The 14,275-nt window shown below is 38.1% G+C and overlaps 1 protein-coding gene across 2 annotated transcripts in view; it reads left to right on the plus strand.

Moving 5' to 3' along the window:
- Positions 1 to 14,275, plus strand: part of plxna2 (plexin A2) — a 470,104-nt gene that overhangs the window by 349,511 nt on the left and 106,318 nt on the right. The window contains exons 13-15 of one of the 2 annotated variants that reach the window (XR_009826713.1): positions 7,252 to 7,403; positions 12,156 to 12,273; positions 12,353 to 12,363. Coding sequence is in view for 1 of the 2 variants with exons in the window: in XM_062052547.1 (XP_061908531.1) it covers positions 7,252 to 7,403; positions 12,156 to 12,273; positions 12,353 to 12,489 (407 nt within the window). In the remaining variant the exon portion in view is untranslated. Of the gene's footprint in view, positions 1 to 7,251; positions 7,404 to 12,155; positions 12,274 to 12,352; positions 12,490 to 14,275 lie in introns of those variants that run through there. The other variant, XM_062052547.1, reaches the window with a different exon arrangement.

A 14,275-nucleotide genomic window follows, 5' to 3' on the forward strand; every position in this document is an offset into this window, starting at 1 on the left:
GCCTCATGCATGTAACTTCCCCCGCCGCATGGATGTAACTTCCCCCGCCATGGCTTCATCCAACCACGCTAACGGACGCCCCCGAGGCGCCTTGGCAGCCATTTTGCTCACTCGCTCAAACCGACAGATTATCCTCTCAGTCTTGTTGGAAGTTCTTTCCTTCCCGAGTTAGACAACAATTCAGGTCGAGTGTTTAGTTCCGACTAAAAAACAAGAATTGAGCAAAAATAGTGTCTAAGTGGCCGGGCGTCTGATCCCCTAAGCCTCGCCGGGAGATAGCACACAGCCTGGCAGTGCCACGTGGCAGCCCATTGGCTGCTGGCTGGGAATTAGCCGCCTTTGACGCTGGCAGGCGCAGAGATTACAGAGAGAACTGGACTCCGCTGGGGAACGTCTGTCCAGGCAGGATTCCCAAAAAAAGACAAGCCAGGAAGTCCGGCGGATAAAAGACGTGTCAGTTTGGTGGAAGGATTGGAGTTAGTTGACCAAAATATATCAAAGAACATTTAGATTACCCTCAACCAAACTACATCTAAGTACTCTCAAAGACCCTGACCTCGACCAAACTACATCTAAGTACTTTCAAAGACCCTGACCTCGACCAAACTACATCAAAGTACTCTCAAAGACCCTGACCTCAACAAAACTACATCTAAGTACTCTCCAAGACCCTGACCTCGACCAAACTACATCAAAGTACTCTCAAAGACCCTGACCTCGACCAAACTACATCAAAGTACTCTCAAAGACCCTGACTTCGACCCAAGTACATCAAAGTACTCTCAAAGACCCTGACCTCGACAAAACTACATCTAAGTAATCTCAAAGACCCTGACCTCGACAAAACTACATCAAAGTACTCTCAAAGACCCTGACCTCGACAAAACTACAAAGACCCTGACCTCGACCAAACTACATCAAATACTCTCAAAGACCCTGACTTCGACCAAACTACATCTAAGTACTCTCAAAGACCCTGACATCGACCAAACTACATCTAAGTACTCTCAAAGACCCTGACCTCGACAAAACTACATCTAAGTAATCTCAAAGACCCTGACCTCGACAAAACTACATCAAAGTACTCTCAAAGACCCTGACCTCGACCAAACTACATCTAAGTACTCTCAAAGACCCTGACCTCGACAAAACTACAAAGACCCTGACCTCGACCAAACTACATCAAATACTCTCAAAGACCCTGACCTCGACAAAACTACAAAGACCCTGACCTCGACCAAACTACATCAAATACTCTCAAAGACCCTGACCTCGACCAAACTACATCTAAGTACTCTCAAAGACCTTGACTTCGACCAAACTACATCAAAGTACTCTCAAAGACCCTGACCTCGACCAAACTACATCTAAGTACTCTCAAAGACATTGACTTCGACCCAACTACATCAAAGTACTCTCAAAGACCCTGACCTCGACCAAACTACATCAAAGTACTCTCCAAGACCCTGACCTCGACCAAACTACATCTAAGTACTCTCAAAGACCTTGACTTCGACCCAAGTACATCAAAGTACTCTCAAAGACCCTGACCTCCACCAAACTACATCTAAGTACTCTCAAAGACCCTGACCTCGACCAAACTACGTCAAAGTACTCTCCAAGACCCTGACCTCAACCAAACTACATCTAAGTACTCTCCAAGACCCTGACCTCGACCAAACTACATCAAAGTACTCCCCAAGACCCTGACCTCGACCAAACTACATCTAAGTACTCTGAAAGACCCTGACCTCGACCAAACTACATCAAAGTACTCTCAAAGACCCTGACCTCGACCAAACTACATCAAAGTACTCTCAAAGACCCTGACCTCCACTAAACTACATCTAAGTACTCTCAAAGACCCTGACCTCCACCAAACTACATCAAAGTACTCTCAAAGACCCTGACCTCGACCAAACTACATCAAAGTACTCTCCAAGACCCTGACCTCGACCAAACTACATCAAAGTACTCTCAAAGACCCTGACCTCGACCAAACTACATCAAAGTACTCTCAAAGACCCTAACCTCGACCAAACTATGTCTAAGTACTCGCAGAGACCCTGACCTCGACCAACCTGCTCAGTGGCCTTGTGGTTAGAGTGTCCGCCCTGAGATCAGCAGGTCATGAGTCATACCAAAGACTATAAAAATGGGACCCGTTACCTTCCTGCTTGACACTCAGCATCAAGGGTTGGAATTGGGGGTGAAGTCACCAAAAATTATTCTTGGGCGTGGCCACCGCTCCTGCTCACTGCTCCCCTCACCTCCCAGGGGGTGATCAAGGGTGATGGGTCAGATGCAGAGGACAAATTTCACCACACCTAGTGTGTGTGTGACAATCATTGCTACTTTAACTTTAACTTTAACAAACTATATCTAAGTATGCTCAAAAAGATTTTGTGATGCCAAAAAATATCGATGTAATCATAGTAGTATCGACTAGATACGCTCTTGTACCTGGTATCATTACAGTGGATGTCAGGTGTAGATCCACCCATGGCATTTGTTTACATTGTGAGGGCGGTGAGCTATTGTATCCTCCTACGGTGTGTAGTGAAGCATGTTTAGCTATTCCTCCTCCTTCAGTGATAATACTATTTGTAAGAAACAAACTATTTGTCGCCATGGAGGCCAGGATTAGTGATTTAGAAGTAGCTAAAACACTGTGGATGGACGTTAGCCGCTAGCTAGCTAGATATGTGTTAAAGCACCTCTTCCTGAGGGTGTTTCAGTGTTATAACTTCACCTTTATCTTTACTTTTTAGGCCAAAATGCGTCCATTCTCCTTTTTCTGTCTACACACTGTGTCTGCTTGTAAGTACTCTGTGTGTGTGCGCTGCCCAACATGCTCCTCTGCTCCTAAAACCAGCAATGTCACCACGCCCTATTAAAAATAATACTTTTTCGAGGCGGTATAGTACTGAATGTGATTCATTAGTCTAGTACAGGGGTCGGCAACCCGCGGCTCTAGAACCGCATGCAGCTCTTTAGCGCCGCCCTAGTGGCTCTGTGGAGCTTTTTCAAAAATGTATGAAAAATGGAAAAAGATGAGGGGAAAAAAAAAATATTTTTTGTGTTAATCTGGTTTCTGTAGGAGGACAAACATGACACAAACCTCCCTAATTGTTAAAAAGCACACTGTTTATATTAAACATGCTTCACTGATTCGAGTATTTGGCGAGCGCCGTTTTGTCCTACTAATTTTAGCGGTCCTTGAACTCACCGTAGTTTGTTTACATGTATAACTTTGTAGGACGTGTTTTATGCCACTTTATTTTTCTGTCTCATTTTGTCCACCAAACTTTTAACGTTGTGCGTGAATGCACAAAGGTGAGTTTTGTTATTGTTATTGACTTGTGTGGAGTGCTAATCAGACATATTTGGTCACTGCATGACTGCAAGCTAATCGATGCTAACATGCTATTTAGGCTAGCTATATGTACATATTGCATCATTATGCCTCGTTTGTAGCTATATTTGAGGTCATTTAGTTTCCTTTAAGTCATCTTAATTCAATGTATATCTCATGACACACTATCTGTATGTAATATGGCTTTTAAATTTTTGCGGCTCCAGACAAATTTGTTTTTGTATTTTTGGTCCAATTTGGCTCTTTCAACATTTTGGGTTGCCGACCCCTGGGCTAGTACCTCATCAATCAGCTTGCATATTATCAACATTAAAACCAACCAAGCAGTCTTCGTTATCCTTGCAGCCCCTATTGCTTATGTAACATCTGTAAGTCTACCCAAATAGATGCTGCCATTTCTTGACATGGATATATTTAGCTATTATGGCAGAGAGCCTCCATACCCTGCATGCCCAAGCAGTGCTGAAAGATTTATGTGTATCCAGGCCCCTTTAGGCGGTGCCGTGACACACTTACTTTTACATCCACAGCAATTAATGTCCACAGAATGCAGATTACAATGCGGGTGTCCCACTAGGAAGCCGCAACCCCCCCAGTGGGTATGCACACGGGGAGGGAGGAGAATGTTAGTTTTCTTCCCTTCAGCTCGCACCACCATTGTGTTCTTCTCTCTGACCAGACAAGACAAGACCTCACACTTTCACACACACAGTTCCTAAAATAACTTGTTGTTTGACTCTACTTCATGCACACAATCTAGGGAAAAAGTGTGATTTCAGGTAACTCCCGCAATCACATAACCCAGCAGGTACACCACATTGAACCAACGTTGACAACTTGTTGAATTAGGTTCTGGCAATGAGCAACACAAACCTAACCTTGAAACAACATGCTTTTTGACCACGTTTACTCAATGTCGGGTTCTGACGTTGATTTGACCATTGAATTTTGGTCATTTCAATATTCTACAACACAAATACAACGTTGAAACAACATGCTTTTTGACAACGTTTATTCAATGTCGGGTTCTAACGTTGATTTAAAATTGTAGTTTGGTTATTTCCCAACCAATTTTCTACAACACAAATACAACGATGAAACAACATACTTTTTGACGTTTATTCAATGTCGGGTTGTGATGTTGATTTGACCATTTAATTTTTGTCATTTCCCAACCAATATCCTACAACACAAATACAACGTTGAAACAACATGCTTTTTGTCAACGTTTATTCAATGTCAGGTTGTGTCGTTGATTTGACCATTGAAATTTGGTCATTTCCCAACCAATATTCTACAACACAAATACAACGTTGAAACAACATGCTTTTTGTCAACGTTTATTCAATGTCAGATTGTGTCGTTGATTTGACCATTGAAATTTGGTCATTTCCCAACCAATATTCTACAACACAAATACAACGTTGAAACAACATGCTTTTTGACAACGTTTAATTAATGTTGGTTTCTGACGTTGATTTGACCATTGAATTTTGGTCATTTCCCAACCAATATTCTACAACACAAATACAACGTTGAAACAACATGCTTTTTGTCAACGTTTAATAAACGTTGGGTTCTGACGTTGATTTGACCATTGAAATTTGGTCATTTCAATATTCTACAACACAAATACAACGTTGAAACAACATGTTTTTTGACAACGTTTAATTAACGTCGGGTTCTGACGTTAATTTGTCCGTTGAAATTTGGTCATTTCCCAACCAATATTCTACAACACAAATACAACGTTGAAACAACATGCTTTTTGACGACGTTTATTCAATGTCGGGTTCTGATGTTGTTTTGACCATTGAATTTTGGTCATTTCCCAACCAATATTTTACAACACAAATACAACGTTGAAACAACATGCTTTTTGACAACGTTTATTCAATATCAGGTTGTGACGTTGATTTGACCATTGAAATTTGGTCATTTCCCAACCAATATTCTACAACACAAATACAACATTGAAACAACATGCTTTCTGACTACGTTTATTCAATGTCAGGTTGTGACGTTGATTTGACCATTGAATTTTGGTCATTTCCCAACCAATATTCTACAACACAAACACAACGTTAAAACAACATGCTTTTTGACGACATTTAATTAACTTTGGGTTAGGGCGTTAATTTGTTCGTTGAAATTTGGTCATTTCCCAACCAATATTCTACAACACAAATACAACGTTGAAACAACATGCTTTTTGTCAGCGTTTATTCAATGTCAGGTTGTGACGTTGATTTGACCATTGAATTTTGGTCATTTCAATGTTCTACAACACAAATACAACGTTGAAACAACATGCTTTTTGACAACGTTTATTCAATGTCGGGTTCTGACGTTGATTTGACCATTGAATTTTGGTCATTTCAATGTTCTACAACACAAATACAACGTTGAAACAACATGCTTTTTGACAACGTTTATTCAATGTCAGGTTCTGACGCTGATTTGTTCGTTGACATTTAGTCATTTCCCAACCAATATTCTACAACACAAATACAACATTGAAACAACATGCTTTTTGTCAACGTTTAATCAATGTCAGGTTGTGACGTTGATTTGACGATTGAAATTTGGTAATTTCCCAACCAATATTCTACAACACAAATACAACGTTGAAACAACATGCTTTTTGACAACGTTTAATAAACGTTGGGTTCTGATGTTGATTTGACCTTTGAAATGTGGTCATTTCCCAACCAATATTCTACAACACAAACACAACGTTGAAACAACATGCTTTTTGACAACGTTTATTCAATGTCAGGTTCAAACGTTGATTTGACATTGAAATTTGGTCATTTCCCAACCAATATTCTACAACACAAATACAACATTGAAACAACATGCTTTCTGACTACGTTTATTCAATGTCAGGTTGTGACGTTGATGTGACCATTGAAATGTGGTCATTTCCCAACCAATATTCTACAACACAAACACAACGTTAAACAACATGCTTTTTGACGACATTTAATTAACTTTGGGTTCGGGCGTTAATTTGTTCGTTGAAATTTGGTCAATTCCCAACCAATATTCTACCACACAAATACAACGTTGAAACAACATGCTTTTTGACGACGTTTATTCAATGTCGGGTTCTGACGTTAAGTTGTTCGTTGAAATGTGGTCATTTCCCAACCAATATTCTACAACACAAATACAACGTTAAGACAACATGCTTTTTGATGACATTTAATTAACTTTGGGTTCGGGCGTTAATTTGTCCGTTGAAATGTGGTCATTTCCCAACCAATATCCTACAACACAAATGCAACATTGAAACAACATGCTTTTTGACGACATTTAATCAATGTCAGGTTGTGACGTTGATTTGACCATTGAATTTTGGTAATTTCCCAACCAATATTCTACCACACAAATACAACGTTGAAACAACATGCTTTTTGACTACGTTTACTCAATGTCCGGTTGTGACGTTGATTTGACCATTGAAATTTGGTCATTTCCCAAACAACAACGTTGATACAACGTTGAGACATAAACCTTGTCTCACTTTACAAACGCAACTATTTTGCAACGTTGTTTCAAAGTCACTTTTAAAGGACACGTACGTGTAATCAACGCTGTATCAATGCCCGGTGCCTGCTGGGAAGTCCATGGCGCCAGAGTTGACGCCATTCCCTTTCACACAGACGGTGTCCTGCCTCTGTTACGGCCCCAATACTACAAAGAAAGACTTATGACACAGACAAAAGGCGGGGACCAGCAAGGTTTGTAGGGCTGAAAGGACGCCAGCATAGAAGATTACAAAACAAACTTGACTTTTGAGTCTCTTCAGTCTACATCCAGGTCAATATGCGGACCTTGACCCTCATCTGGTCTTCCTTGCACCCGTACAGGTGACTCCAGTGGCTGGACCCCCAGACGGCGGTACAAGAGTGACCATCCACGGCACCAACCTTGGTCTTTCCTTCTCGGACGTGGTGGGCAACGTGGAGGTGGCGGGGGTGAGGTGTGCGCCCGTGCAGGATGGCTACATCATCGCTGAACAGTAAGTCAGTGCGCTTACTCAGCGCCCTCTGGAGGCTCATGGAATACTAGCGTCAGAAGAAAATGACACAAGAACATATGCTGTGAATGACGAATGCCATTTGGGGGGATTTGTGGCCATAACCAGGGGTCCTACCCGAACAAAGGGCCTGATTTACCAAGATCCAAATACCTTGCATGTGCAATCTATAAAATAACGTGTACTATTAGTGGACGTGTGATTTACCAAGACTGTGTGTGCTATTAAAAAGTGGTGCCCTATTGAAGTGAGGGTTTATACAGAGACGTGTACTGGACTTCCTACCTGTGGTGTGTTTTCAAACATGCAGCAGACATGTACCACTTTTTATGGGCATCTTAAAAGCAGTCCTGCATAGGGACGATGCTCGAAACCGATTCTCCCGGTTGTTCGATAAGAAAAGAACCAAGTCCTCGGACTCGAATCCCTTTTTGAGAACCGGTTCCCGTTATCGAGGCCACTATAGTAAAGAAAAAGAGTTGGTTATTTATTCGAATCCCTGGGAACGAATCCCAAATGGGCAATGTTATGCCCATTTGATTGTAGACTCTTACTGACACCTTGTGGCGATATGAAAAGACTACGCGTCATTAGTCTGGCCAGTCAGTTAAGTTCATGAGACAATTGAGAAGTAGACAAGTTGTGTTAGCTCTTACAAGCCTTGGAAAAGATAAGTCTGTAAGTAAACTGTTTAACTTGTTTATGTAACTCAATATTAAGGTGGAAAGTGGTTATATATAAAACTAAGATGTTTATTGAAAAACGATTTTTGTGCACTGTTTTGATGGATGTTTTGAGGACTTAAAATGGCTGCCAGTCGTGTATTTCCACCAGCGAAATAGTTTCAACACTCAGAAGTATTTGTTTGATGATAGTACTGTATATTTGTGTGAAGCTAATATTTACATATTGTGTATTACATTTCAGTATGTTAATTGAATCACATAGCTTATGCATTTGTCATTGTGTGTATTTCAGTTTAAAAAAATAAAAAATAACAGTCCAGTGCAAGACAAAAGTAAAGATAGGAAAAGACAAAGTAAGATCAACAACAATAAAGAGCCTAAATGGATGAATCTGCTTTGGAACTTTATTAGACGTCTTGGATTGTTTGTTAGCTGTCTGCCTGTGTGTGTAGTTAGTATGTTCCAATAGCAGCAGAAGTGCACTTTTTGGAGAGCTGTATTATTTTCAGTTTTGTGCCCAAGGGACTGATTTTATTTAACACTATATTATTATTTATACACCTATAGTGATCACAGAGACAGGTTGTTTTTGTGTTACTGTATATATTTGTTTTTCTGAAAAATCCCACTTAATATACTTTGGGTAAAAACAGTCAATATTTTTTTTTTTTTTTTTTTCTTATAAAATAAAAGTGAGCTTTTGTTAAACCAAATATTGTGTTTTTTTCCCATATACGAGAATCGATAAGGAATCGGTTCGATAAGAGTATTCGATAATAGGCTCGAACTCGATAGTTTCTTATCAAACATCATCCCTAGTCCTGCAGTTCATCTACAACAAAACCAGTTTATTATTTTTTTTAATTTTTTTTACAGCTCATTGGAGAGATGCTGCACTTACTCCTCAAGTTGCAAAAAAATGCATACTTAAAGAAGTTTTTTTTCATTAAAGAAATATTTTACGAACACGTATTGTGGAAAGAAAAGAACGTCAGTAAAGTATACTAAAAGACACCAAAACGCATCAATTGAATTTGTTTTAGCCCGTTAAATTCTCTAGCAGCTATAAAATTAGAAAATTATGTTGCTGAATAGCAGCTATAAAATTATAAAATTATGTTGCTGAATGGACGATGTGTCTAATATTTTTTTGTTTCCGACCGTTTGAAAATGTCGACACACGTAAAACGGATGATTTTTGATCCTACAGCCGTGTCGGTTAGCATGTCTTTCGGACACATGCTGAATAAAACGCAAATTAGTGCTCGCAAAACGGTAATGAGTGTTGATAAATCACTTTGCGCTTGCGAGGGTTGTCTCCATACCAATATTTTGGTACCGGTTTAAAAATGTTTTTCGATATTTTTCTAAATAAAGGGGACCACGAAAAAAATCATTATTGTCTTTATTGTAACAACAAATGTTAGTGTACATGAAACATATGTTTATTATTGTCATTTAGTCCTTAATAAAATAGTGAACATACTAGACAACTTGTCTTTTAGTAGTAAGTAAACAAACAAAGACTCCTATAAAAAGACTCCTACATATTGTGTCATTTATCTACCTATTATTTTGTCTACATTATAAAGGAAAAACTGTAAAAATTGAGTATTAATCTACTTGTTAATTTACTGTTAATATCTGCTTATTTTCTGTTTCAACATGTTCTATCTACACTTCTGTTAAAATGTAATAATCACTTATTCTTCTCTTCTTTGATACTTGACATTAGTTTTGGATGATACCACACGTTTAGGTATCGATCCGATACCAAGTAGTTACAGGATCATACATTGGTCATATTCAAAGTCCTCATGTGTCCAGGGACGTATTTACTGACTTTAAAAAACATAATATGAATCTGAAAAAATAAAGAAAAAAGATTTTGTGACGATAAAAATGATCGATGTAATCATAGTAGTATCGACTAGATACGCTCTTGTACTTGGTATCATTACAGTGGATGTCAGGTGTAGATCCACCCATGGCATTTGTTTACATTGTGACGGCGGTGATAATGATGCATGTAAGAAACATACTTTATTTGTCGCCATGGAGACAAGGAGTAGTGATTTAGAAGTAGCTAAAGCACTGCGGATGGACGTTAGCCGCCAACTAGCTAGCCATGTCTTAAAGCACCTCTTCCTGAGGGTGTTTCAGTGTTATAACTTCACCTTTATCCTTACTTTTTACACCAAAATGCGTCCATTCTCCCTTTTCTGTCTACACACTGTGTCTGCTTGTAAGTACTCAGTGTGTGCGCGCTGCCGAACATGCTCCTCCGCTCGTAAAACCAGCAATGTCACGACAAAAAAAAAATATGGCGAACCAGTACTTTTCAAACAGAGTATAGTACTGATTTTGATTAATTATTACCGCGATACTATACTAGTACTGGTATACCGTACAAGCCTAGCGCGTGCTAAATAATTAAATACTTTACATCTTCTCCTCCCAGCATTGTGAGCCTTTTGATGATCAGCATATATTTTGCACATTAATATGGACAGAGACGGAAAATGGATTGCACGCCTTATTCTGCTCAGTTAAAAGAAGCAGTCCACTTTGCACACGTTCAGCAGATCAGGTTTGCGTGTGCAATCAGGTTTGCACGCGTTTTAGTACACGCAAACCTGTAGTAAATTAGGCCCAAAGTTTGATGATTCGCTACGAAACAGGACGTTCTAAGACATTAACACAGTACGTATGATTGGCAAGATCGGTACACGGCAGGGGTCACCAACGCGGTGCCCGCGGGCACCAGGTCGCCCGTAAGGACCAGATGAGTCGCTCGCTGGCCTGTTCTAAAAATAGCTCAAATAGCAGCACTTACCAGTGAGCTGCCTCTATTTTTTAAATTGTATTTATTTACTAGCAAACTGGTCTCGCTTTGCCCGACATTTTTAATTCTAAGAGAGACAAAACTCAAATAGAATTTGAAAATCCAAGGAAATATTTTAAAGACTTGGTCTTTATTTGTTTAAATATATTCATTAATTTTTTTACTTTGCTTCTTATAACTTTCAGAAAGACAATTTTAGAGAAAAAATACAACCTTAAAAATTATTTTAGGATTTTTAAACACATATACCTTTTTACCTTTTAAATTCCTTCCTCTTCTTTCCTGAAAATTTAAATCAATGTTCAAGTAAAAAATTGTTTTTTTATTGTAAAGAATAATAAATACATTTCAATTGAATTCTTCATTTTAGCTTCTGTTTTTTCGACGAAGAATATTTGTGAAATATTTCTTCAAACTTATGATTAAAATTCAAAAAAAAAATTCTGGCAAATCTAGAAAATCTGTAGAATCAAATTTAAATCTTATTTCAAAGTCTTTTGAATTTCTTTTAAAAAAATTCTTCTGGAAAATCTAGAAGAAATAATGATTTGTCTTTGTTAGAAATATAGCTTGGTCCAATTTGTTATATATTCTAACAAAGTGCAGATTGGATTTTAACCTATTTAAAAATGTCATCAAAATTCTAAAATTAATCTTAATGAGGAATAATTACTAATGATGTTCCATAAATTCTTTTTTTAATTTTCTCCAAAAGATTCGAAATGGCTAGTTTTTCTCTTCTTTTTTCGGTTGAATTTTGAATTTTAAAGAGTCGAAATTGAAGATAAACTATGTCACAAAATTTAATTGTCATTTTTTTGTGTTTTCTCCTCTTTTAAACCGTTCAATTAAGTGTAAATATCATTCATTATTAATAATAACATAGAGTTAAAGGTAAATTGAGCAAATTGGCTATTTCTGGCAATTTATCTAAGTGCGTATCAAACTGGTAGCCCTTCGCATTAATCAGTACCCAAGAAGTAGCTCTTGGTTTCAAAAAGTTTGGTGACCCCTGATACACGATTTGTGTTAAATTGTGAATATTATGAGTTAATATTGTATGGCGCGAGTGTAGCTTGGTGGCAAAGCGGAGACACCGCTCCTTAATTTTGCTCCACATGCTTTGATGTTGAGAGAAAATGTTTTGTAAAAAAAATTCTTGAATTTCACCAAACCTGGGACGTATTTATTTGTTTTGCGTAGGATTGTTTGTGAGATGGACGCGGCCCCCGCAGAAAGTCGACCCGGTCCGGTCCAGCTTTGCGTTGGGGAGTGCAGACCGGAGCTCAGAGCTCGATCCAATCAACTCTACTCCTTCGTGGTAAAACACCTTGACGAAACAACAGCCATCAATCTGCCATTTTGACACATGTGCTAATGTGTATTTTGTGGTTATTCAGACACCCACCATCACGGGCGTGTCACCCAGCAGAGGCCCGGAGTCCGGGGGCACCAAGGTGACCATCATGGGGGAGAACCTCGGCGCCGGCAGCAACGTTAGCGTTCAGTTTGGAAACCAGACGTGCGAGTTCTTCAGGTTAGTCCTCATCAACCACTCTTTGATTGCTTTTACCTTCAATCTTCTTTGCACACTTTAATGCAATATTCACTAAAATAGTGGCGGGCCGTGCACGTTTCCCACCTAGGCCTTCAGTGATGTCCCACTTCAATGATGACCTCTCAAAATAGCATCATTGATGGTTTAAACCAGGGGTGTCCAAACTTTTTCCTCTGAGGGCCGCATACTGAAAAATCAAAGCACGCGGGGGCCATTTTGATATTTTCTTCCTTTTCAAAACCAATAAGATATACACTTTTTTTTTTTTTTTTTTTTAAATCTTTTGGGCTCGCACAAGTTAGGTCATAGGGACCCAGAAGGATTTCAGTCTTAAAAAAGGTTAAAAATAAGCCACCCAATTTTTGGGGGGCAAAAATACAAAATGTACAATATTTTTCCCCAATAACATTTTCAAAGTGGAATATTTGATGTGAAGTAATTTGATCCTTAAATAGGTCAATAATTCATAGCAAAATTGATTTGAATTTATTATTTAGTTTTCTTTTCTTTTTTTTTAGCAAAGACAGTTGTTTTTTAATTCCGCTAATATTTTTGGGGATCCAAAAGTGCCCCACTCATAAAATGGTCATGCTATTTTTTATTTTATTTTTTTTATTTTTTTACATTCAACACTTAAATCTCTATATTAGCTTCAGATAATATATAGTGTAATTAGTTTAGTATATTTATAATAACAATCAATATAATAATTAGTATAATTAGTATATCATTTGTATGTATGTTTTAAAATAATTTTCATATTTTCCATGTTTTTTGTTCGTTTGTTGTATTTGTGTCCTTTTTGTCCTTAAATCAGTCAATAATTCATAGCAAATTTGATTTTGACTATTTTTTGAAAAATTATTTAAAAAATCGTGTTATTAGTCAACAATGCAACTTTTTTTTTTTTGTTGCATTTGACCTATTTTCTCTTTTATTCCACGTTTTAATGTTTAAAAAAAAAAAAAGTTTTAGTATTTTTAGAATGATGTGCCGCGGGCCGGTAAAACATGAGCTGCGGGCCGCAAATGGCCCCCGGGCCACACTTTGGACACCCCTGGTTTAAACAGTATAAACACTTTGTAGGGCTGGCACATTTACCGTCATGGCAAAGACTACTTCCTGACTACTGCTATACAACGAGGACAAACTGAAATATAACAAGTACAGAAAATGTGTATTGTTAACAGTGGCGGGCCGTGCGTCTCCCACCTAGGCCTTCAGTGATGTCCCACTTCAATGATGACCTCTCAAAATAGCATCATTGATGGTTTAAACCAGGGGTGTCCAAACTTTTTCCTCTGAGGGCCGCATACTGAAAAATCAAAGCACGCGGGGGCCATTTTGATATTTTCTTCATTTTCAAAACCAATAAAATATACACTTTTTTTTTTTTTTTAACCTTTTGGGCTCGCACAAGTTAGGTCATAGGGACCCAGAAGGATTTCAGTCTTAAAAAAGGTTAAAAATAAGTCACCCAATTTTTTGGGGGCAAAAATACAAAATGTACAATATTTTTCCCAGATAACATTTTCAAAGTGGAATATTTGATGTGAAGTAATTAGATCCCTAAATAGGTCAATAATTCATAGCAAAATTGATTTGAATTTATTATTTAGTTTCCTTTTTTTTGTTTTTAGCAAAGACAGTTGTTTTTTAATTCCACTAACATTTTTGGGGATCCAAAAGTGCCCCACTCATAAAATGGTCATGCTTATTTTTATTTTATTTTTTATTTTTTTTACATTCAACACTTAAATCTCTA

This window comes from Entelurus aequoreus, linkage group LG07 (genome assembly GCF_033978785.1).
Source record: "Entelurus aequoreus isolate RoL-2023_Sb linkage group LG07, RoL_Eaeq_v1.1, whole genome shotgun sequence".
In the NCBI taxonomy this organism is placed as follows: Eukaryota; Metazoa; Chordata; class Actinopteri; order Syngnathiformes; family Syngnathidae; genus Entelurus; species Entelurus aequoreus.